General features: G+C 50.1%; 1 protein-coding gene across 3 annotated transcripts in view; it reads right to left on the reverse strand.

Annotated features, from left to right (window-relative positions):
* The window catches only part of NTRK3 (neurotrophic receptor tyrosine kinase 3), a 216788-nt gene that overhangs the window by 163120 nt on the left and 28237 nt on the right, over positions 1-25431 (reverse strand). For all 3 annotated transcript variants that reach the window (XM_063412342.1, XM_063412344.1, XM_063412343.1), the window contains exons 2-4: positions 21152-21226; positions 19673-19744; positions 661-729 (exon numbers count right to left, since the gene is read on the reverse strand). In XM_063412342.1, coding sequence (XP_063268412.1) covers positions 661-729; positions 19673-19744; positions 21152-21226 — 216 coding nt within the window. The remainder of the gene's footprint in view (positions 1-660; positions 730-19672; positions 19745-21151; positions 21227-25431) is intronic.

Here is a 25431-nt window from a genome sequence, read left to right on the forward strand (position 1 = left end):
TTCCCAGGATCCTCTGGGACAAATCCTACATATATATTTTTTTTATACCCACCAAACAACTATTTCTAAAATTCAACAAAACAGGTCATCAGGGCAACGTTCCATTGATTTCGTGTCCACTTATTCTTCAAGCACGATGCTGAATGCTCTATCAATAATTCAGCAGGCTGAAGGCCACCAGTGCCCCAGGAGACACAACTATCTCCTCATGTCCCACATCAGAGCTGGAAGTTGTCTCCATTGCTAGAGAGAAAGGGAATCATGTGCCTAAAAAGCAGGGGTGTCTTGTAAAGCATGTGCATCAGCTAAAGAAAAGCAGTTAGCCCTACCCTGCGACAGAGGAGAGCAAGTGTTTGGAGAGATTCACTCAAAATCTGGCCTAGTAAGTATTTCTAGTGTGCTCCCAGAGTTAGTCAACCATTTACTACTCCAAGCATGACTTGTTCATCATCCTGATGTTAATTAGCCAGCTGCTGTGAAGTTAAAAGAGAAGCAGTTCTGCTCTGGTGCTCCCATTCCCAGGAAAGCCTCCCAAGGATGTTGCTGCCCAGTGGAGTTTTAGGTAATTATTCACTGGTTTCAAAATAGCTCTATTTGGAAATCGTTCCTCCTCTCAGCCTCCTGTCTTTTCCCAGGAGATACCCCCAGGGTGGGACTTACAGTTCAAAGAGTCGCAGTGTCTGGAAGAGTTGCCATGACAGAGTGGTGAGCCGGTTCCCGGAGAGGTCTCTGAAAATTAAGGGGAAAAAAAAAAAAAAAAGAAGTAGACACTGTAAATAATTCTTCCTGCACATGGCCCTACCACCTCCACAGAGCTCATCGTCCTCCTCGATGGGGAGGCTGTCAAGCAATTTAGAACTCAAGTTCAGATTTCATAATGAAAGATTTTAATGAGGACAAACCCAAACGAAAGTTTCTCATCTTTCTTTTTTTTTTGTTTTAAGGGAAAAATGATTTATATCATGCTGCAGTGTTGAGGAAAAAAAAATCCAGTATCTGATCCTTCCCATGGATCTGGAGCTCAACCAACCATAAGCAAAAAGAACAAGTCTAATTTCAGAACTTGAACAGAAATTAAGTACAAACCTCACGTTAAAAATAGTAACAGCCAGGTTCAAATGACAGCATGATGATTACCCAAGGTGTTATCATATAATCTGCAGTAGCTGTGTGTTCCAGGTGTCCCGGAATGGCTGTGTGCTGCTTGCACCCAGGGGTACCACTGCTACAGCAGCCAACAGCTCCCCATCCCTCTCTCCATCTGCCCAAACTTGCAAAAACATAAATCTCATCTACCTGGGAGAGCTTTGCAACCCAGCAGACATCTTCTCTTTAGCTGAAAGCCAGAGAGGGTGAAAGAACGTAAAAGGAACTGAATTAATAAAAACAAGAGGAAGAAATGTGTCTGGAGCAGAGTGAGCAGAAGGAGAAAAGCCCCCGGTTTCTAACAGCACAAAAAGATGGTGATGAAACACGTTCTGTTCTGGCCAGCCTTCCCAGGGACACCTGGCCAGCCTGGGAGCCACCAGCCAGTGACCAGCCCACGGGCTGAGCGAGCAGAGAAACAGGTGATCACAAGCTCTGGGAGAACCCCAAGGGCCCGATCTCTTTGCTGGCCTCCAGAACACACAGGAGGTGCTGCCTCACATCCTTCATCAAATCCCTCCCTGCTGTGAGCCACGGGCAGGCAGGGCAGCCCCTCTGCCTCGGCCTGGCCCACCAGGAGGAGCAATGAAGAGCCAGAGGCGTGAATCACCTGAGGTTCATTCAGCTCTGAATAAACCTGAGTTTGGGCTGGCCAAATAGGAGGTATGACCCAAGGCAGTCCAGCTGTGCAGGGCTCAGCCCCCAACCCCTGTTTGATTTGCACTTAAGTGCTAAAGCCAAGAGAACAAATTCCTGAATGTCTCCTGCTGGCACAGGTCTGATGCACGAGGATTTGGGATGACAGATTCATTTCTTCCTTTACACTGAGTTTCAGCAAGGGGAAAGCAATTCTGGTCCTGTCCCACCTGCACAGAACTCTGCAATTAGGAGTGGGGAAGCTGCTCACACAGCAAAGCATTGTCCCAAAGGCTCTCCACGAGCCTGGCAGAAGAACAAGCCCGAACACAATGATGGCACAGTGCTGCCTTTTTTAAATTCTGGCTCTGCTTCACATCAGACTGTCCCGCTGTGGGAACCACAGCGAACCACAGGTACCTCATTTCACATGACTATGATCCCACCATTCCCACGTCTGTAGACAAACTCCTTCCAGCCTCTGATAAAGGTGGCAAAAACGGCAGGTAAAGCTAAGCAGGGGGGAAGAAAAATAGTACAAGGCTCCCTCCTTTATCCACCCCAGAGCACTGAGCACCTGGAAATTTTGCAAAGACAGATGAAAAGTGGGAGGGGAAGGAACAACTCACTGTTACTGAAAAGTGAGACAGTAAACTCCCTCCCCCAGCCCAGGGAGAAGGAGGAAGCGTAAAGGGGATGCATGAGAGACAGCAAGATGTGGGAGAGAGGCAGAAATGCAGAGGAGGGAGTGAATCTCGCTGGAATGTCCTTTCTCAAAGGTCATGTTTTGCTACATTAGGCAGAAATGTCAAGAGAAAATTGGATTCTGAAAGAGAAGAGAAAAAACAACAGGCTTTCCACGCAAATAAGGGAATCAAAAATAGCATGATCGTGTTATTACAATTTAGGACACAGAGAGATGGAGAAAGGATACATCATCACTAATGCAAGGGGCTTTGCCAGGCAGATGTGCTCCGCTTCTCATCCCCCACAGTGCCTGGAAACCAACTCCTACCACCTCCTCCCTCCCTCAGACAATAACCCACAGCAAGCATTTGGGAGAGAGGAGATGGCTCTTCCCTTGCACACAGCTGGCAGGAGACTGATCCCAAAGGGCAAAGCCAGGGTTTGATCTGACCTGACCACCAAATTCTGCAGGGCTGGGCAAGGGGACACACCCACGGCTCCGTTCCACATCAGCCTGGACACACACAGGGAGGAATGTGTCTGTCACTGGAAACAGACACCTTGGGCACTTCAAAACGTCACAAAGGTCCTTCCCCAGGCTCAGACAGACCTCAGCACAGAGACCAAAAGGAGCTGCGCACAAACACACATTAAAAACACACACAAAACCTCCAAAGGTCAGAGATGCCAGGGCTGGGATTCCACACACAAGAGGGCACAGCTACTGGCTTGTGCTGCAGAAGACAGAGCTCCTCCAGACAAACTTCACTGCACAGCAGTGATTGCTCCCCAGAACAGATCCATCCCACCTGCTGGATGGGACAGGTTAACAGGGGAAGGGAGCACGTGATTCTGTAATTAGAGATGGAATCACAGCACATGCACACCAGGAGATTAAATTATGGCTCCACAGGTGAGGATCTGAGCTGCAGCACTTTGTAACTCCTGTTTGGTGCTTGCAAGGTTCCCCCCAGTCACAAACCAAGTTTCCCAGTGTTCTGTACAGCAATAAATGGGGAGAGTTGGGGAAAATCAAGGCACTCACATCCAGAACTAGTCGTCTCACAGCCCCAAACCAAGGCCTTTTAAAGGCCCATTCTGTCTTCCTGCAGCATTTCCACCTCCAAATCTCTGTTACTGGAGTGACAAGAACCCCCATCCTCCTATGCTGTGGCTGGGCACTGCCAGCTCTTTCCTTCCCATTTCCTTCTCTCTCCTAGCTGGCTGAATCACACTACTCATTGCTCACCAACCACTCCCAAATATTTCTCAGCCTCAATTTCCTTATCCATGCCCAATTTTCCTATGATATTCCCCACTTTTACACCCTCCCACACCAACAGCAGTGTCTCATAAGAGCTACTGCTCCTCTCCCTTACTCATTCCCCAACATCCTTTACAAAACTTCTCCTCTCCAACTGGACCAAGAGCCATTCTGCTGACCTAAGATGTCCCCAAGCAAAACCAAGTCTTCCAAGCAAAGTCTTCCCTCTGACAAGATTTCTCTCACTCCACAAAAAGAGGGTGCAAATGTTCTGTAACAGCAGCATCACTTGCATTTTCTAGCTTGAGCAAAACAGCTTTTCCCAACCTCCCTTCTACCACCTCAAACATTTGAGAAAGCTCTTATGTGAAACTAGAGAGAAATAATAAAAAATAGAATCAGCCAGGAGCAGACACCCAACACAGAAAACTTCAACCTGAGCAATTAAAATTTGGCAGAATTATAGGAGAGTGGAAGCAGTCCCATAGCAGCGTGCCAGACAACCTTTGTAACAGCCCATGCATCAGCTCCACCTGTAACAAAATACAGCACATCACACGTCAAGGAAACGCAGGCAGAGGAAGCAAAATGCCTTCCCTGCACATTTCTCAGCAAGAACAGGAGCCTGTTCCTCCAGGACAGATCTGCCACCAGCACTCCTGGAACATATTCAAACTGCTTCTTTGCCATGGGACATTTTCTCCATCACTCACAAGATGCTCTTTTCCATGGAGACAGTCTCTAGAAGTAGCTGCCAGGGTGCTTTTTGCCTCCAAAAGGGGTTGAGTAGGGAGACGGGGTTGGATAGAGCTCACCTGGACCAGGTCCAGGGCAGAGCCACCCAACCCACCCCTGGCTCAGGCTTAACACCACTCCCCAGTCCTCCTGCTGCAGCAGCTGTGCTCCCAAGGCTCCTACTCCTATCCCCACCAGCCCCTCGCTGCACACCTCAGGGGCAGGCTGCTACCACTGAGTGACAGCTAAGCCCCAGTTCCTGCTCCCTTCCTCCATCCTCCTGCATTTCAGGAGGGGCCACGCCATGTCCCACACACTCCCCCACAGCTCCCGCAGGCACTGCCAAGACCTTGCTGGTGACTGACAGGGAGGGGAGGTGACCTTTGCCATTTTGTCACAGCATGAGTGACAGATGGGGCCATGGAGTGCCCCATGGAGTCCTGAATGAGCTCCTGGGGCTAAAAAAGGGATGGGTGAGGGTGGAACAAAGAGGAGTCCAGATCTGTGCAGACCAGAACAAGCATTTTTTTCTTTTCCCTTAATTACCCAGCAGCCAAAAGTGTTTCCACTATTAAAGCCATTTTTATTCAGCTAAATTAAGCCAGTTGCCTCATTAATGACACCAACAAGCAGGAGCCCCTGTAATTAAACTGTAAGTTATTTTATGCATTTCAGCTCAATGCAATGGCAGAAACGCTGCTGCTGGGGAGGGACCCTGTGCACCTGTCCCTCCTCCACGCAGCTCCCTCCTCCACTTGCCCTTGTTTCCAAGCTGACACATTTATTTCTGCATGGGAGAAGTTTTTCACACGTTTTAATAACATGGTGCCACTATGAAAATCCTGGCTGGGAGGGATTAACTTCCCAGAGCAGCTGGGGCTGAGGGAGCACAAGTGAGTGCCTGGCAGAAACACGAGGAGAGATGCACATCCTCAGCTGTGGTCCCCAGTGCAGGGTATGCTGGTGGTACTGCATGAAACTCCCTTGGTGTTTGGGTACAACAGGTGCTTCCCATCATCTCACAGCCCACAGCAGCCTTATCTGGGTGCTGGTGGTCACAGGAGAGGAGAATGTCACAGCCCCACATGCTGCTGTAGGGGCAGCTCCATTCAAGCATTGTATCTGGAGCAAATAAGCTGCTAAAGTTTTGGGTTTGAACCAGAGAAATGCTGGAAAGTCACTCTGGGGCTTGCTTATCCCTGCCAGATAACTCCAATGACCTCTAAAAGCACTGTTACACTCCCCATCACCCTCCCTGCCTTCCCCGTCCCCCTCCCTCCTCTTCCTGTTTAGTAAGCAGCTTTGCTCATTAAGGGAAAAAATGTACTGTCCTCCCTTAATGAATGTGCTAAAATTACCCCAACAAGTCCCAGAAGCTGTGGCAGGGCAGGCCTCCCCACAAATCAGGCTCTGCAAATATCAGACTGGATTGGAATCTCCAATAGCTCAGCCCCAACTCCCAGCATGACAAGCTTGAGACAGCCTGGAGAAGGACTGGGCACTGCCAAGTGCGTGCAAGCCCCACATGCCCGGAAAGCAGAGTGAGCAGAACAGGATGTGCCATTAAACTGGTCAGCCTGAGACTTCACAGCTGCCAGGAGTTCTCCTGGATTTGCTCCCTGCTCAGGCTCAGCACCAGGACGCATCTATTGATGCTGTGGAGGAGTGAGACAATTAACAGAGGTCCTCAGCCATGGTCTGGCATTGCCTACGGCTCAGTTCTGCTCCTCAAGCAACACCCCAGCAACCTCCAGGGCTTTTCTGACCCCAAACACAACAGAAACAAAAAGTCTTCAAGGTTCAGTCTTCCTTTGTGCACTTGAGCAGCAAAATTATATTCTTTCTCCTGTCTACAGGTTCTGTCCTGTACCTTTTAAGGTACAGGTCACAAAGCATGTGCCATGGCATAATCATCCCATTCCCTACAAATTGTTTCTTATTTTAGGGCTAGGGTCAGAATCTGCAATAATTTCCCAAACTCAGAGCATCCTGCACCAGAGAGGAGAGAGGGACCACCATGGGTGACACACAAGAGGAGACCCTGTCATTCCACATGCACACCACTGGTCCTGGAGGTGTGGCACTGGAGGAAGGAAACACCAATCCCTCCTTATTTCTCAGCTGCAGGACCCTGATTTTCAAATTCACACCAAAACAGGGCTGAGGGAGGTGGAAGGGGCTGGTCTCCTGCATTGTTTTTTAAACAACAGCATTAAAAAACAAAAGCTGTAGAGCAAGTGGGAAGGCATTAAGGTACCACACCTCTACAGGGCTCCCACAGCCAGTGCCAGCAGCACATCTGCCCCACACCTCTCCTCCCAGTGCCTCTGCAGTGCAGCAGCCATGTGCTGCTGCTGCCTTCAACCCAGCCCAGCCTTCATTTTAAAAGCCATCTCCTACCCCACGACACTTCCACACCCTCCAAGTCGTCTCTTCTGAGGCATCTCCCAGCTGCACAAAGCTTTGTTCAGAGACAAATCACCCCTCAGAGCTTATTGCTGCTCACACTCTGGGTTCAGCACATGGTACAGATGGGCAGGCATCACCAGATGTGGGTCACACTGTCCCCTGTGCTCTGAGGCAGATCAGATGCAGGGACCTGGCCCTCTGCACTACACTCATCTCGCCCTTGTTATGTGCAGTTTCCATAGCTCTTCTCCAAAGACATCTGGACTCTCAGAGGACTTAAGGAAAGGTTAAAAGCTGGGTCAGCTCTGCAGTTGCTTTTCCCTTTGCTTGCCAGCTTCCCTGCAGGGCAGAGTCCAACAGCAGCCACAGAATAGGCCAGCTTCTGCTCAAGGAGAAGAAAAACCAACTTGCAACAGGCAAGAGCCTTCCCCCATAGCTGCCCTCCTGCAGTCAAGAGGTCCTCAGGGCTGCACTGCCCCCACCTCATCTCTTCTGTCCCAAACTGCAGCAATTCTGGATCCATTAGACCAACATGTTACAGTACACTGGGCTTTCCTCCTGCTTTGGCATGCAGAAGTAATACTGGAGATGCATGCCGGCTGAGGACAAGGGCTGCCAGCTGCCAGCTCCAGCAAGGGGCTGGGTTTATCCAACCCTGTTTGCTTCAAACTGCATTGTTCTTCAAGCTGGGAACAGAGAACAACTGGGGAATGCCTCCTGCTCACAGGCTTCCAGTGATCCCAGAGCCAAGCCCATCCCTCTGCGTGAGAGAAGAGTCAGAGCTGTGGCAAGGCACAGCTCGAGGAGGTGGCACGGGAAGGAGACCGATGCCCACAGGGCATTTCCCAGCATCTGTGAGCACAGGATAATTGGAATTTGATGAGATTAGGGGTTTTTCACAACCTTTATGATTCTATGAGCATCCTTGAAGCAATAGGGACTGGTGCTCATCAGAGGTACCACCCAGCTGGGAGGTCACTCCAAATGCCCAGGCAGACACCAGGAGAGCTGGACAAGGTCCACACAAGACCCTCAATGTCTGCTCATCGAGCACAGATGTGATGGGACAGGTTCTGGTCCTCCCTCTTCCTCCTGAACAAGGACTGTGATCTCAGCTGTAAGAGGGCTCTTACATCAAATATATATTAAAAATAATTCACATATCCCCACCTACTTGGATGCCCAGAAATCAATGAGCCTTGAATAACCTCAAAGGGGTTAGCAAAGAGAAAATGAACAGCTGGGCCTGAGCCTCAATTTTCCTGGCTCAGGGAGGGGTGCCAGAGGCAGGGATGCACTGGGATGGTACCAAGAGCTCTGCAGGGCCTCTGAAGAAAGAAAGAGGTATAAATACAAAATTTTATATATATATCTACAGCAATAGCAAAACAACAGGGCATACAGCAGGCTAAGCTCTCGGCAGACTCTGCTAAATGGTTTCCAATTAATTAACTGATTACATGATAGAACAGAAGGGGATTCAAGTGAGTGCTGTTGACCTTTAAGAATAATTAATATCATCAGGATAGCAAAACTCGTCCAAGAAAAATAATTAGGAAGATTCTAATATTGCCTCCAAAGCCACATCGAAAGGGGTGAGGAAGGTTCTGGTTAATTCAGAGGCACAGTTCCCACGTATTTCCTAGCAAACCCATTTCTCCCTTACACTTGCTTCCTCCTGCAGATCTCCCACACATTCGTGCTTCTCTCCTACCCCAGTCAATCCTCCCTCTCCAGATCCATTTACCTGTCACCTCTTCTACACCCCATCCCCCTTCCGCTCTCCATTTCTTCCCTAAAGACTCCTTGCTCTAATCCCTTATTTAACCTGCTCTCTCCAGCCTGGCCCCTGTCCCTGCCACAGACTCCTCCCATCCCCTGCTCCTCTTTGGCCAGCCCAGAGTTCCCCTCTCTGCCTTCCTGAACCTCAGGAAGAAGCCCTGGTCCCTCCACATGACATCAATCCACGTTTTATCTCCAGTCACCACTGGCATCTTCATAGGCTGACAGAAGGCAAGCACTACATGTCATCCCAAAAAAGCCCTTCCCTGCTTTTCCTCAGCAGTAAACCCACCACAGAGGCTGGTCTGGGAAGCAGATCTGAGAGATGCAGAGCAACAGGAGGAAGATGGGAACCTCGTGAATCCCATTACACCTCACCAAGCACAGGAATGCTCCCACCTCACAATATTTTCCTTGCTTCTCCTTTCCCAGTTTGCTTGGCCCCAATGTCATGCGTGGGAGAGGGGTTGGAAACCCATCTAGCCAAGCAGGAACTGTAGTGCTGAGCTTCTCAGGGAAGGTAGCCTGAACTCACTGGGAGCAAGGTTACATGAGCAGCCAACATTTCTTGTGAGGGAAGTGTAAAAAAACCAACCCTGGAACGAAAACCACCTTTGCAGTGAATAAATAAATTTCCTCTGCTGCTTATTATCATTAAAACTTCTGTGGCTTGACACTTCACTAAATTATAGATAAAAGGAAAAATGGTCTTCCTGGGCTCAGAAAAGCAGGCTGCTGCCAGAGCCCTGTGTTTACAGCAGCTAATGAAAAGAAATCCTGCCATCAGCCTGCAGGGCTCGCACCACCTCGGCAGGGAACAGAGCTACCTGCAGCCCCAGCACTGGGAGCAGCCTGGGCACCACCAGGGAGCAGAGCTGGGGACAGGCAGGGGCAGTGGGCCAGCACGGGGACGTGCACACGTGGGGAACAGAAGGGCCCAGCCATCAGCCAGCAGAGATGGCAGCTGCCACCTCCCCTGCTGCGCGGAGCCTCCTGGCCACAGCAGGAGGTGAGGCTGACATGCTCCAGCTACGCCTCATCAAATGACAAGAGAAACACTCAGCTTGGAGACAGACAGCACCAAGCAGGACCTGCCTCCCCCCAGTGCCCATGGGGTGGGCATGGGGAGCAAGGAGACAGCAGGACACCTGAGCAGGGGCAAAGGAGAACCCCTGCCCAAAAACCTGTTTGCAGCACCTGAGCACACAGGGAGGAATTGTGCTCTGAGAAGAGACCTGCCTGCAGCCACACCTGAGCCGTGGCATGGTGTGCCTCCTGACAGCCCAAGGCATGCATGGCTGGGGGGCACAGGGAACTGGTGGTGACTTAATCCAGCCAGAGCCCAGTGAAGCCTGCTTGCTGCACTCCACACTTACAGTCACTCCAAAAGCAGAAACGCGCTTCACCTTTGACAGCTAACTCTGTCAAAATAAATAGGAATGTCTGCACACAAAAGTTACATTTTACCCATTCCCCTCAATACATTATGTACTTTAAAAAGTCTCTTTTGCTGGTCACTGTGAGGAATATTTTTAAACAAAAAGCCTAATCACCACAAAGCACTGAGTGCTTCAGAGTGCAGCAGGCATTCCTTCATTATTCTGAGACAGCAAATTACCCACAATTATCAACACGCACAACTGGATACAGCAAACATTTAGCCAAAGCCCATGGATTGTGGTTGCAGCGAGGTTGGATGGCAGATGTCCTAGAGAACTACTCATGTGAGAAACCCCCTGACAGCAGCCGGGTAGTGGTGCTGCAAAACAAACCCATTCACTCTGCAGAGCACAGCCAGTGCCAGGAATCACTGCAGCTCAGAAAGTTCATATTCACAGAATCTTACAGAGGTTTGGGTTGGAAGGGAACTCGAGGATCATACTGTTCCAAACCCCCTGCCACAGGCAGGACACCTTTCACCAGGTCAGGTTGCTCAGAGAGCCAACCAGCCCGGCCTTGAACGCTTCCAGGGATATTGCAGGTATTGCAGCTGTCAAACAGGCAGCTGGGCAGGCTGGCTGCACAGCGGGAGAGATGGAAGAAAAACACACTGCTGGCACTAAACCAGGCTGGGCACCCCACAGGCAAGCTCCCACCCCCTGCCTTGAGCCAGCGTGCAGCTGCAGCCAGGAGAGCAAAGGCACCCCGAGAGCCCGGCTGGGGCTGGGAGGTGAAGGAGCTTGTTCCAAGAGAAGGGCAGAAGAGGCAGGGGGAAAGCTGGGCTGGGAGGGCAGGGAAGGCGGCAGGTTTCAGCGGGGGCACGGAGCTGGGTCAGAGGCCGGGACGGGAGCGGGAGGGACGGGAGGAGCGGCCGGCCCTGTCCGTGGTGCTGAAGCGCGGCCAGGCGGGGAGCAGGGCACGGCTCGGCTGGACACCGGCACGGCCCCGGACACACGCCGGCACGGCCCCGGACACACGCCGGCACGGCCCCGGACACACGCCGGCACGGCACGGCCGGACACACCGGCACGGCCCCGGACACACACCGGCACGGCACGGCCGGACACACACCGGCACGGCACGGCCGGACACACACCGGCACGGCACGGCCGGACACACACCGGCACGGCACGGCACGGCCCGGACACACACCGGCACGGCACGGCACGGCCCGGACACACACCGGCACGGCCCCGCCGGACACACACCGGCACGGCCCCGCCGGACACACACCGGCACGGCCCCGCCGGACACACACCGGCACGGCCCCGCCGGACACACACCGGCACGGCCCCGCCGGACACACACCGGCACGGCACGGCCCGGACACACGCCGGCACGGCACGGCCCGGACACACGCCGGCACGGCACGGCCCGGACACACGCCGGCACGGCACGGCCCGGACACACGCCGGCACGGCACGGCCCGGACACACGCCGGCACGGCACGGCCCGGACACACGCCGGCACGGCCCGGCCGGACACACGCCGGCACGGCCCGGCCGGACACACGCCGGCACGGCCCGGCCGGACACACGCCGGCACGGCACGGCCCGGACACACGCCGGCACGGCACGCCCGGACACACACCAGCACGGCCCCGGACACACACCGGCACGGCCCGGCCCGGACACACACCGGCACGGCACGGCCCCGGACACACACCGGCACGGCCCCGGACACACACCGGCACGGCACGGCCCCGGACACACACCGGCACGGCCCCGGACACACACCGGCACGGCCCCGGACACACACCGGCACGGCACGGCCCGGACACACGCCGGCACGGCACGGCCCGGACACACGCCGGCACGGCCCTGGGGAGCAGCCTCAGAATGCCCCAGCATGGCTTCAGGCATGGAGCACGGTCATCCTCAGCAATAGCAATAGCACGGCTAAAGACACGGTCCCCCTCTGGTTCTCACTGGCAGCCCTCTAAACACCTCACAGTCTCTTGAATCCGATATAATTCAGTACTTATCCCTTCCCAAATACAAATAAGGGGAGGGGTTGGTGGGAAACTCCACCCTTTGACCAGTATTCTAATAAAATTTTATTATTCCTATAAAACTCACAACTGCCTAACTTATGACATTTAAATTCCTACCTTGTCACACACCATCATGAATTAATGTCCCATCATTCATGCCCTGACGTATCTTATGGCTCAAATACCACATGATTTTAATGTTTCTATTTTTCTGCCCTGATGCTTATTGCCAGTATATCAAAAAGGGAAAAGCAGCCCTGTAATCACACTGTTAGTAAACCAGGATCATGGAAAGAAAAATCCCAGTACAGATAACTTCTGTCACAACTTCCACTCATCCTGCCATGATTTTTCATTGCCCCAGAAGCTTTCCAGAAGATTTCTTTGTCCTCAGGTAATCCCTCCCAGGGAGGGTTCCTCTTCCCTCTGCAGCCCCTCTCACACTGGTATGGGCAGGTAAGAAATGCTTTGCAGCACAGGATTTGGGGAGGAAGCAAGAGGGACAGTCAGAGGCTCCAAAAAGAGTGTGTGTGCATGCTGCAGTGATGTCAGAAGCCTAGAAACAAGATCCATTCCTTGTCATGCCCAAATCTCCAGGAATCAGCTCATTCTGTGCCAGTGGTAGTCTCAGAGATGTGGTGTGGTTTAACCAAGGTACAACTATGTCTCATTTTCAGGATCAGATCCAAGAGGAATGTTGTGCCTCTCTTTGAGGGGGAGCTCACCACAAGACATCCATCAGGCCATTGTTGCAGAGCAGAGACTAGGTCAGAGGCTGACTCCCCCAAACCCACCAACTTGTCTGAAGTTCACATTTTACTCCAATCTTTAAAAAAAAAAAAAATACAAAAACCAACATACAGCAAGCCTTGCATCATTATAGGAACAGCTTCATTTTAAACATTCCCAGCATTGTCTGCAGACTTTTTTAAAGAGTGGATGGGAAAAAACAGGACCTTTTCAAAAACCGCATCTGCCCATTTCATGTGTCAGTCAAAAGACAATTGATCAAATCTCACAAAGGAAAATAACTCTCACGACGTAAGTGGAAAGATTACCTCAACATTTCAGAGGAAGGAAGGAGAGACAAGCCCACAGTAAAATCCTGAGAGGCCAGGTACCAGAGTGGTAGATATTATGTAAGAATCTGAGTATGCAAAACTTATTTGTGACAGAATTATTGCAACTTTTCTTACATTGCAACAGCATTGCACAGCTCAAGGCCAGGTTTCATTAGAAATCATACAAGGCATTATGCCTCAAACAGATCAAACAAAAACAGAGAAAATAAATGTTATTCCAGGTTTTAAGATAGGGAACCAAAACAGGACAAATCTTGGCAAAAAGCATGAAGTGCTTGAGTTGGACTCTTCAGGTCCCACTAGAGTTCCTCAGTCACAAACTCACTGCTCCCCCTTCTACCACAGCACAATAAACCCTCTCCACAGCCAAGCAAGGCAGCCTGCAGCCAGGAATTAGTTACCCAGCCCTCTGAATGCAGGTCAAATTATTTCAACCCAGCCTGAAGGGAAGCTATAGTCCTGCAGGGAGCTGGTCTCTCCTCTGGCCTTGTGCACAATGGCTGGTAAAACACAGGACCTACCCCTGCCACTGCAGCAAAAGGAGTAGCTGCAGTTGACTCCTTATCAGTCACCTGCGGCAGGAAACTGGGAATAAACACACCATCAAACCCCTGCTGCCAATTAGCATATCAGCAAGGACCTGCACTACGCTGGCATCCAGGGGACAAAGCAGATGGGGAGCAGAACAGGAAGGTTTATGGAAGCAGAGATGTTACAGCTGTTTATTTTAGTGGCTGTGCTATAGGCATGCCCAGAATTTTATAGGGCTGGAGACATACAGGGGAAAATGCCTCCCTAAGTGAATTGCAGCACAGTGATTTGATCCTGGAAGGGGCTGGAGAAGGAACACCCTTAGAGTACAAATGGGAATCAAAAGGTACCCAAGCCACTGCCTGCTTAGGGACAGTAAAGGAATATTCACCTAACTGGACTTAAAGGCTGTTTAAATCTTTCTCATACTTCTTATTTTGCCTATATTCATGGAGAAATTTGATTTTTGTTTAGGAAATGCAAAACAAAACACATTAAACTATCAAGAAGTGGTTTAGGTAAATGCATTTTACTCCACCTTCCCAGTGAAATAGGAGCTCACACAGAGTCATACACAGTGCCCAGCTGATACACACAGACTCGTGAGGCTGCATGGACTCAGAAGCACGGGTGGGAAATCAAGAACCAACCAAAACACAACACTTTGGGTTAGGAGGAGGCTGCCAGCATGGATATAACAGCAGTGCAGTGCTGAAAGGACAAAGCAGGAAGAAACCATCGGAAAGGAGGTGGAAAGCTAATAGGACATCCAGGATCAAGTGGAGGGCTGCAGGCAGGCACAGGGCCTGGAGATGGTTATGGAATGGAGCAAGATAGAGGGAGTTTAACCCTGATTCATATCTGTCATATTTCATGCTCTTTCAGTGCAAGACAACAGATTATTAACCAATGACCACAGGAGACTGACCCTCAAGGCATGACCAAGGGGAAACACTGTTCCACTTGGAATAATTCAGCATCTGATACTTTGTTTATTTCTTTATTTAGTGTAAGATCTCAGTCAAGCTCCCAGACACACAGAGCAAGGAAAGTGAAGCTTCCCAGCCTTGCAGGGGGTTGTCTGCAGTTTCTGGAATCCTGTCCTGACACAGCACTGAAGAGGGCAGAGGGTAACTCACCAACTTCACACTACCTCAGACCCCTAATTTTCAGGGATGCAGCCTTATGTTTTTCCTATCTGAACCTGTAACATGACTCTGGGAACCCCCACGACAGAGCTACAAACTACATTCAATACCAAGGTACCACTACACAACTGCCTTGAACCAAACCAGAACACTGAGCCAACCCCATCCTCAGAAAACACCACAACCTACAAAGGACATTCTGGAAGTTCCAGATTAATCACATCTCAAATCTGCCTGTGAAAAGAAGCCCATGGATCATCCAGCTCAGTTTTCAACAGGCAAAGCATGTCCCTGTAGCATTCCTGCCAGCACCTTCCAGTTGTTCCCCAATCCTCATTTTGGGGAGAAAGAGACCAATATGATCCCACAGATAAAAACACATGTGAAGCTGATGATCTGACCACACACTACTCAAAAAACAATTACACACAGCATGAACCAGCCCAGGGTCTCCATCTTTAAGGCCTTTGGGTGAAGACTGGAAGGGAAAGCTTGATCTTCAACCCTGTCCTCACTGTGGCAGGCAGCACTGAGAGAGTGCTCTTTGATAGAAGCTGTGTCTGGGCTGGCCCATAAACTAATTTAGAGCATGTATAAACCTCCAGAAGACAGTTTAAGAAGAGCCTCTGATGCAGACAGAAATGGCAATTATTAATTTTCTGAATAGAAATCTGACTACTTAAACCTTATTTAAAGGCATGCCTGTCTCTGTAATTACACAGCCTTAATTTGTTTTCTTTAGTACACAATAAATAAGGTGTGCACAATTACCCTCTGTAAATACAAGGCAGTGCCTCCTGACTGGCTGGTTGAGCACGCAGCCGCCCAGGAAAACATTCAGAGAGAACCACAGCCTCTGAGGTACCTGCTCCCAGGAAAGGGTGGCTCAGGCACTGCAAACATCAACTTGTCTGGCTGCAGGCACAGCCTCCTGGGACCCTGCATGCACAGCCCTGCTGTCCCACAGCCAGGGAAGGTCCTGTCCTCCCCCTGTCTGCACCAGTTCCTGGTGCCCTGTGAAGCTGAATTCTCCTGTGGATTTCCCAGTGCCTAATGAGGAACACATTAATGCTGAGCTGTTCCTTACAAGGCACTACAACAATTTCTCTTTACTCTGCCTCATTTCATGATATGTGTAGGAAGTTGATAACCTCCTGACTTGTAACCCTCTATCAAGTTCAAGTAAATTGGCCAAAGGTTTCCAGTGTCATTAGCAGGACAGAGAGAGTGAGAGCACGCAAGGCTCTTTCCTCACTAAGCTATGCTAAACACAGCAACACAGTAAATATGTATTCAGATGGTTTCTATTTCTCAAATTTAAGAGCCATACCATCCATGAGTTTTCTTGTACAGCCTCAAGCCAAAGACTGAGGTTTTCTGTCACAAACATTTCCTCTGCTCAGCTGCATCACCAGCTAACACTAACATCCAGAAACCTTGGCTACAAAGGCTCAGCCTTCCACAGCCTAGACCTGTTGGTCCTCACATCCAGTGCACAAGATTGTCCAGGACCATCCCTGCAATAGCCAAAGGACTCTCAAACACGCACAGAAATTGGGCCAGGAACCTACCAAGGCAACTTCTCCCTGTGAGATGATCTCAAGTAAGGATACATGGCACTAGAAGGTATCCAATTGAGATCAGACACACATCCACCCCAAGTTAGCACTCAGCCAGTACTTGTTTTAGAAGGACTGAACTGTTCAGCCCAACCACCAGCAGAAGAGGTAGATCCATGTTGCAAAATCCACTGTTATGTTTTGGATTGTCTCTGTAGCAGTGATAGTTTCACACCACCCATGATCAGACAGGTCATGGAGCCCTAATTGTCCTCACTCAAGGAGAAGGAAGAGGAAACCAAAGCTATTTCTAGATTCACACCTCTGGCTCACAGTCACCCACGCTCCTCCACTGATAACATCAGCCTCAAGCCCCTTGACACAGCTAATTTCAAACCTTAAAAGGACAGGCATGACCCTGCCAGGCTGCACTTTGGAGCAGCTGAATGCTGAAAACCCCCTTCATGGGTTTCCCCCCTTTCCTCCCTGATTTTATGATGGGGGAAGAGAGAAAAAACCAAGCCAAGCTTCACCCAAACCCTCACAAACCCAAGCTCCTGCAATTAGAGCTGGGATAAGTGATCTGCTTGTGATTGCACAGCTGGGGCCTGAAGACAAGCGCGTGCACAGAGGAAGGGCCAGAAATAGAAGTTATTGGGGGAAGGCAGAGCTATCTGGCCCATCTGAGAGGAGGAAACCTTGATGAAAGGCACTGGGAAAAAACTCAGTTCAGCAGGAAGTTTTGATTTAACCCAGGCTGGGAAAGGGAGGTGTGTGTGGGGTGGAAATAAGCTTTTGAGACCTCAGAATTTGTACACAAGCTTCAAGTGAAAAAGTGCTCAGACCCAGCTTGTAACACCCTGAAAAGGTCCAGCCTAGGGCCCCCAGCACCGCATGCCAACCCTCCCTGGCAGTGAAGCCACTCTGTCATTTATTAGACACATTTGTCATCTTATTGACTCAGCTCCACCAGCAACCATCTGAACAGCCACCAAAGGAGAAAGAAAACCAGAGTGGCAGTGAAAATGTGCAGCAGTAACTCAACAAGCCTTGAGCACCTTCCCACGGTCCCAGCCCTGCATGCAGCCTCACCACAAGATATCCTTCACTCCCATCCTCTATCCTACCTGGCTACAGCAGCCCAAGACTTACAGCAGAGTGACATTTCCATTAATCCTTTTATCCCTGGCTCCTACGTGCAGGGGCTGCAGAAAATGTCAGGGCTTTGCGCCGAGCTCCCGGGGAGGCAGGGCAGCCAGGGAGGCACCTTGACGTGCTGGCAGAGCACTGAGGCCAAGGAGGGGATCCCAGGTGGCACCTGCCAGGCTGTGCAGAGCCTCGGGAGCCAGCCTGGCTGCAAGGGAGCAGTGGCATCGTGGTCTGAGAGCTTTGGGAAGCAGCAGGGAGTCACCAGCCCTGCAAGCACCAGGTCTCCATCCTCGCCTGTCCAGCATCCCCCACGAGGAGCAGCCACACTGCCAAGTCCCAGGAACAGCATCAAAACCCACTGGCAAACACCAAGCAAATAATATACTTACTCGCCTGGAGCTCCAAAAGGCAAGGAAAGAAAGATGTTAAGAACGTGATCAATCTTACAGGGCCCAAGCAGTAAACAAACACATATTTCATCACCACGTACCAATCCTAACTCCTGACAGAAGATGGATGTGGGGTTTTTTCCACTCACAAAAGTAATTCCAAAAGACAAAAACAAACACTTTGGGGAAAAGCAGCAACAATTGCCTGTGTACACATTAATGGCACATTCAGCCTCAAAGCAAGCATACACGGACTTCTAAACTCCTACAACATCCAAACTAATTTCATCAGGAATCAGAAGTTATTCATTTTATCTGCTAGATACATAAACAGCAACTGCACAATTGACAAACAGCCCTCAAAAACAAAAAAATCAATTGAGAGTGGTTCAGAGAGAACGCTTCCCAGGAACAAACAACTACAGAAAACACAAAATAAATGCTACAAATCAAAACAACAAAGAGCAGAAATCAGGAATATCCCAGTGGTCAGCACTAACGAGGGTTTATTATGAAAATATGCAATTTTTTAAGCTCAAAAAGGCTCAGTTCATGTTCACAATGCCCTCAACTATTCATGCCCTTTGGTACTGCAGATCTTCTATTTAGCAAGTACTTTACTGTCACTTAGCAACTGTAAATGGTTTTCCAAAAAGGAAGCTTTTGGGGTTTTTCAGTTCACATCATCTCTGGGCAGACATCAAAAGACAAATCTATCCTGCTCTGCAGGTCGCATCCATCTCCTTGCCCCGGGAACAAGTCTGTATTGATGGCCCAATGCACCCACACACTCAAATGGATGCACTTTTTCACTGAAGAAGCCACTAGCACTGCTTTCCAAAAAGCAAGGATAAACACAGCCTCCCATTCAGCCCATCAGCTCGTGCCCGAGGCCAGGGCCTCTCACCAAACCCTTTTCAACTTTCATATCTACAGTGCAGCAGAGAGGGCTTTGATCTTGGATGCAGTCACTTGGACAAATATTTCAAGCCCCACGGAGCACCTTGCACAGTGGCCTGAAATTCAGGCTTTGCTTAATCACCTTTCGGAAAAGTAAATACACATCTAGGAAAGAAAAACGTTCCCTTGGCCCCAAGGATGTGGAAATTCCGTGTGACACCACTCTCTATCTAACAATGCCCCAGCAGCTGGACACTTGTGAGATGTCCCAGGATAAGAGGGCTCCAACCTCTCTGGCACAAAACATCCCTACCCCACGCCCGCTGCAGACACCAGTTTAAGAAGTCAGTAATTACCACAGCTGGCAGCCCCATGACCCAGGATTTGTGTCAGAAAAGCAGCCTTTGGTTAGAAACTAACGAGCGGGGAAGGCTCTGGCTGTGTGCTGGGGCAAACTCCAAAAGGAAGGGAAATGAAAGGAAGGGAAAGAAAAGGGTGCAGCAGCCACCAGGCTGGTAATGATGAGAGCCCTCGTTAGAGAGACCAGCAAAGCCAGGACAGCTCTTAGGAACCCAAACCCCTCAGCTTCCCAGCAGGAGCTCGCTCCATCCTGCACCGCAGCCCTTCCCACTTCCCTGTGCATTTTGCTTTTCCATCTCCTGGCCGTTCCCACCTCTGCCTTCCCCCACAGCATTTCCCTTCCCTCTCCTTGCTGTCCCCACAGGCACTTTGGGGATCCACCCTGGGAACCCAAGGGAACCCTGGGAACCACATTTCTGCAGGGAGAAGAGGCAGAAGGGGAGAGGAGCTGCTGGCACTTACATGTAGTGCAGGTGGGGGTTCTTGGCAAAGGCTCGTGGCTGGATGTTTCGTAGTCCTGAGTTCCTGATTGTCCTGCAGAGAGATGCAGAAGGGCAGCAATGGAGTCAAGGCAGACAACTGCTCCAAAGCCCTGCTCAGCAAGCACACCAGGTGTGCTGGGACACCTGTCCCATTCCCAGGAGGAACATCTGTCCCTGGGCAGCCTGGATGAGGTACCAGTAAAGAGGAATTCAAGCTTTTCATCTCGGTCTGATGAGATAACAGGGCACAGGCTGGGGGAGACTCTGCTCTCATATCCTCCAAGGCTGGCTGGAGGCCACCTCCTGCTCCTCTGCTCTCCCTCCATCTCCACCAGCAGCACTGCACAGCAAACCTAACCACAAGCAAAGTTATCTCCCATCTTCATACCCAAGAGGAAGCCCTGCTGCTCACAGCTCTGATAAGGAAGGGTATTTTCCACAGGGAACTCTGGATCTTGAAGGGAGGAGAAGCCTTTTCACAGCCTACTTTGGAAAAGCTCTACCAGTACTACGACCAGGATTTGTCAACGCTCTCAAACACGTGGTGTGACTATTGAGGATGGTCCTGTACAGGGCCAGGGGTTGAACTTGATGATCTTTGTAGGTCCCTTTCAGCTCAGCATGTTCTGTGATTCTGTAAATATCTGCTGTCTCTGCTGCTTTGCTAGGTAACAAGAGAACAACAGCCAGCCTGCTTACAAGGGTTTTGTGTGTTAAAAGCAGAGCTTGCTGGAATTTGGTTACTGAGTGCTCAGCCCCATACAGCTCCTCCAGCCCACATGGGAGCTGTACTTAATGTAAAGCTCCCAGTGAAACACATTATTAGAATCTCTGATTAGCCCCGAGCAACACTCTGCTTCTCACACATGCAGCATCCAGGGCATTCACAGATCCAGAGGATGTAGGAGGGGGAATTAAGAGATTGGGTGGCATCCTTGCTTTGCCAGGCTTCCCAAGCATATGCAAAGTCCCTTGAAGCCCATGGACCTCAGCTTCCCCTCCATGACGTACAAAACTGACCTCTCTCCACGCTCAGAGAGCTGTGCAGGGAGATGCAATTCCCTTACTGAGCAGCACCACCATGATGGTAACTGCACTAAATGAGGACCAACAGCCCAGCAATGAAGGATTGGTGGAGACAGCTGGAATTTTACATTGTGGAGCTGGAATGAGTCAGAGCAACACATAAGCCCAGAACCAGAACAGCAGGGGAGAGGAGAGGTCAGGGCTGATGTGTGTTGACAGAGCTGTCAGGAGCTAGCAATCCTCCTTCTCACAGACCCAGCCAAGACCACAAAACATTTCATCTCCATTTTGTGGACTCCTATAGCAAAATGCAGCAAATCCAGCAGCTTAAACTGGCAGTGTGGAGGCTGCAGAGGGAAGGAAGCCATGGCTCTGCTGGAAGGAGGGGGCTGCCCAGGCCCATTCCCCTCCCCAATGCACAGGACATACTCACAGCCTCTGCAGTCCCGTGTACAGCTCCATGTCAACGGCGTTCAATGTCTGCAAGTTCTTCCAGTTCTCTATGTGTCTGTGGAGAAGAAGGAAAGGCTCAGCTGTGACACAACCAGATGGTTGCTGAGCCCATGCCAGGGACAGCACACAGAGGGAGGATGTCCTATCCTACCACCCAGCCCCATTCTATTTCCCCAGCATTTTGGAAAAGTCAAATAAAGTGGGCTTACCCACAGTTTCAAGCACGGAATGTGCAACCGAGCCATTGAATATCCCTGCCCAAGTCATTGCCCCTCACTGCACACACCAGTGAACAAAGACATGATTGAAATGGGTCATGTAAAAAGAGTGAAAGCAAATAAAACCTCTCAAAAAAAAAATTAGGGCCTAAATGGAAAAAGTCATATTTATCCAGTCTCTAACTGGGGTGGATAAGCAGGGTCCCAGTCTTTGCTGGCTGGAAGCACTGCTGGCAGGAGAGCACCAAGCTCGGTTTGGAAACATTGCCTTTATTACAAATTCCTCAGTCGCCTGGGGCAGTCTGGCAGGTATGTTATGGAGAACAAAAACAGAAATAGATCTGTCACTGCAGGATCGTTTTCAGTAAATACTAGAGGCGGGGGAAGGTGACAGATCAGCAGCCCCAGAGAACAGGGTCCCCTGTTATCAGCAGCACAGGAGTGATGCTGGCAGCAGTGTGGCTGCCTGGCTGTGGCCACAGCCCTCTGCTAAGAGGCTGCAGTGCTGCGTGAAAGGAGCTCAGGAGCTCCTCATCTCCCAGGCACTCTTTGGCCAGTCCTGGCTTTCTCCCAGATTAAACTCAGACACACTCCCACCAGAAACACAAACATTTTCAAGAGGGTCTTTTCTGAGAAGCAGGTGGAGGTAGTCCTCTCTAAAAGTCAACTAAGAAGGGAAAACATCTGGCAGGTCCCCTCGGATAATATGTGAAAGAAGCCCAACCTTGAAGCCTCTGAACATGTGCACCCAAGCTCACATCTGCCTTGATGCAATAGTTGGCTTTGGACTTGACCCTGGAGAGGGGAAACATCTCCAAGTGATGAAGGGCTGGAGTGATGAGAAAACACTGAGAGCTATCCCTGTGATTCTAGGCAAGAAGGCTGCAGGACCCCACATGATGGTCCAGAGGGTGAGCAAGCAGAAGAGGCATCTTAGGCCACCTATAGAACAGTCACAGGGGCCAGGGTTCCTCCTGCAGCATTTGCTATGCCTTGTGCTTGCACAAGGACAGATGAATTAGCGTGAGGGAAGTACATGGACCTACTTGAGCCACACCTCAAATAACATTCAGCTCAAAAAAAGTAAACCACAAAGCCTGGACTAAATCTCCTTATATTTCTCTGCTCTCACCAGGCAGATCCAAGTAAAGCAGAGACCCACAAGAGTCACCTCTGCTTTCCACATGTTCCATAATTTGTCTGCATGCCCAGAGGGTTTATTCTAAGGACACAGCACAAACTCCCAAGTGCTGCTGCATGACAGGATAAGTCACAGTTCATCCCCAGTGCCCTGCTCATCAGCTCATATTGCCTGTGTCCCAGAATGAGAAACAGGACATTATTACAGCCACTTGGTGCTCCCTGCCAGTGTCTACAGCCCCTGCAAACATTTCCAGAACAAAACACAGACTGGGAGGAGTCAGTCAGGACATCCAAGAGCTCAGCGAAACCCTTTGGAGTCAAGGCAGGGCTGCCAGCTCAGGCCCTGGGCCTTGGGATAGCAGGACTCAGCAAGGCCAGAAACACAGAAATGTTGAAAACATTTCCCATCTGCAACTCCTACATAGTAAAGTGAGGGTCCTCCAAGAGAAAGAAAGAACACGGGAAGGAGGAATGGGATGATGCTGCTTTAGCATCAGGGCAAGCTGAAGTTACAGCATCCCAGCAATGACCTTCAGGGAGGGATGGAACTGTCCCAAGCCAGGAGTTGTGGAGCAACCACAGCTGGGAAGGAGGCGGCGGCCAGATTGGCTCTTGTTTTATTGATTGTGTTTGCTAAAAAAAGTCAAGGTTATTTTTGACCTGACACTCACAGCCATGTGGGCAGCATTCTAGAAGGGACAGAAAAAGACCTGAGCTCGTTCCCAGTGCCATGACCAGGCTTGAATTTCCTGTGACTCAGCACTAGTGTAAGGGGGTCTTGGGGCCTCCCCACAGCAACCCTCCCCCCCCAATGACATAACACTAGACTGTAAATTCAACTCCACAACCTGTACTCCAGCCTCCCAAACAAAGCCCAAGAGCTTCCTGAGCCACAGATACTTTAGTTCATTATTTAACATAGACATACCACACCCATAGAGAGACAAGAAGAACACCAGTGGAAAAACACATGGACACACATACATAGGATAATCCCCCAAACCAGCAGCTGCTTTATGTAGAATGCAATACAGGGGAATAACAATTAGGTGCACAGGTCAGCAAGGGTCTTTGGGTCCTTTAAAATACACAAATGCCTCCCTTCTCAGGGATTTGCAGAAATGGCTTTTCCCATTTTCTCTCTGATTTTTCAACTTAGCATGAGTTGTATCCTTGCTCCTAGAAGTGACAAATCAGTCTTGGTTTACAGGCACCTCAAAGATATACCAGGAAAAATATTTTCTTTGGTTCCCTATTGCTTTAGAAAGAATAGTGTAACTCTGCACTGGCTGGGTTCCCCTGAACCCAGTTAAAAAACAAAACAGAAATGCATCTTATTCTGAAAGCTCCAGGAATCAAGCTGTGATCACAAAATTGACAGTGGTTGCACAGGAAAGCAAACCAACCAAGCAGAGAAACTCCACTCCTGAAACTTAAGTCCCTCTCATGTCCTTCAGTGTCTCAACTAGCTCCCCCTCTTTTCCTTCCAGGGTTTTGCTTGCCCTAGAATTCTTGTGTCCTCCCACTTGCTGCCGGAGACTGAGACCTTCCCTCCTCCTGTGCCTCGGTTCATTAGCCCTGCAGGAACACGGGTGCCTGGTGCACACCAAACACAGCTGTGACAGCTCCCAGCCCTGCCCTGGTCTCCTCAGGCAGGCGTTGAGGTATGAATTACAGTCAGTGGACTACAGTTTATTCCTCCCTGCACATCTCTAAGTACGTATTCCTGTGGCATTCTTCAGTTATTACTAAGGCAAACTGCTCTTCTGCAAGACCCAATAGCTTCAAGAGCATTACCATACTTCACAAATCCTGAGGAACTCCTAGACTCATGTCCAACCTCTAATGGAGACCATATGAGGTGCATCACTAACAAAAATGTTGCTGCTCACTTATGTTCTGGGTGGAGAATGGAGGGTAGGGCGTGTTTGTTTAAATACTCACTTCCTCCTCATACTTTTTGTATGTTAGAAGGGTCCTGCTGCTCCAAGTCCCCGTGTTTGCACTGCAGAGCTGAATTATACAGTGCCTTCTACAGACCAAGCAAATTCCACCTTGGGAGTAACAAGGGCTTTGCTCTCCCAACTCGGACTGAAACCTTGCACCTCTCGTTCCTTACTGAAATGTACTCGCTTGCATTTTACATCCATTTTCTCTTGTGTCAAAACTGTCTTTGCTTAAGCAGCTCTTTTTCTTTCCTGGCACTTCTTCCTTCCTCCTTTCCAAGCAGGAGCCAGGCCCACCCAGCAATCATTTACAAGCTACATGGTGCCAGGTCTTCTAAGGCAGCACATCTGTAGTGTGAAGTGTGAGGCAAATTGTCTCAAGTGCCCTGAAGAGACACTAACTCATGTCCCAGAAGTGATGCAGATATATCGCTCAGGCAGAGTCCTGGCAGCAAGGTTGTTTTGCTTCTGATTTCAGACCCAGCACAACTGATGCTCACACTTGGTGATCAGTGCAAGAACCACTGTGATAGGCACATAGAAAATGGTTATTTTCTTTATCAGCCTATTTAAGTCCCTTTTCCTTGAGTGAGAGTGACCAGAAACACAGAGCAGTCTCCAGGAGGTCTCACTTGTGTAACAGCATGAGCAGCTCCCCAGTTACACTGAAAAACCCATGAGCTGCAGCCTGAGATCACACTGGTCTTTATCACAGCCTCATCAGCCAGGAGCCGTGTGTTTACCCCATTATTAAGCATTGCACCAAGCATTTCTATCCAGCAGGTCATTTCCAACAGACGTGATTTCCTAGCTGGTAGCAGAAGTCTTGTTACACTCACATTTATATTCACCCCAGCTGGCATTGCAGCATCTCTTGGGTTTGTTACTTCCTACTGGCCACCCTCAAATGATTTTGTGTCCCCACAGCTCCAACAGGAAAGCACATGAGCACA

This window comes from Prinia subflava, chromosome 15 (genome assembly GCF_021018805.1).
Source record: "Prinia subflava isolate CZ2003 ecotype Zambia chromosome 15, Cam_Psub_1.2, whole genome shotgun sequence".
Classification (NCBI taxonomy): domain Eukaryota; kingdom Metazoa; phylum Chordata; class Aves; order Passeriformes; family Cisticolidae; genus Prinia; species Prinia subflava.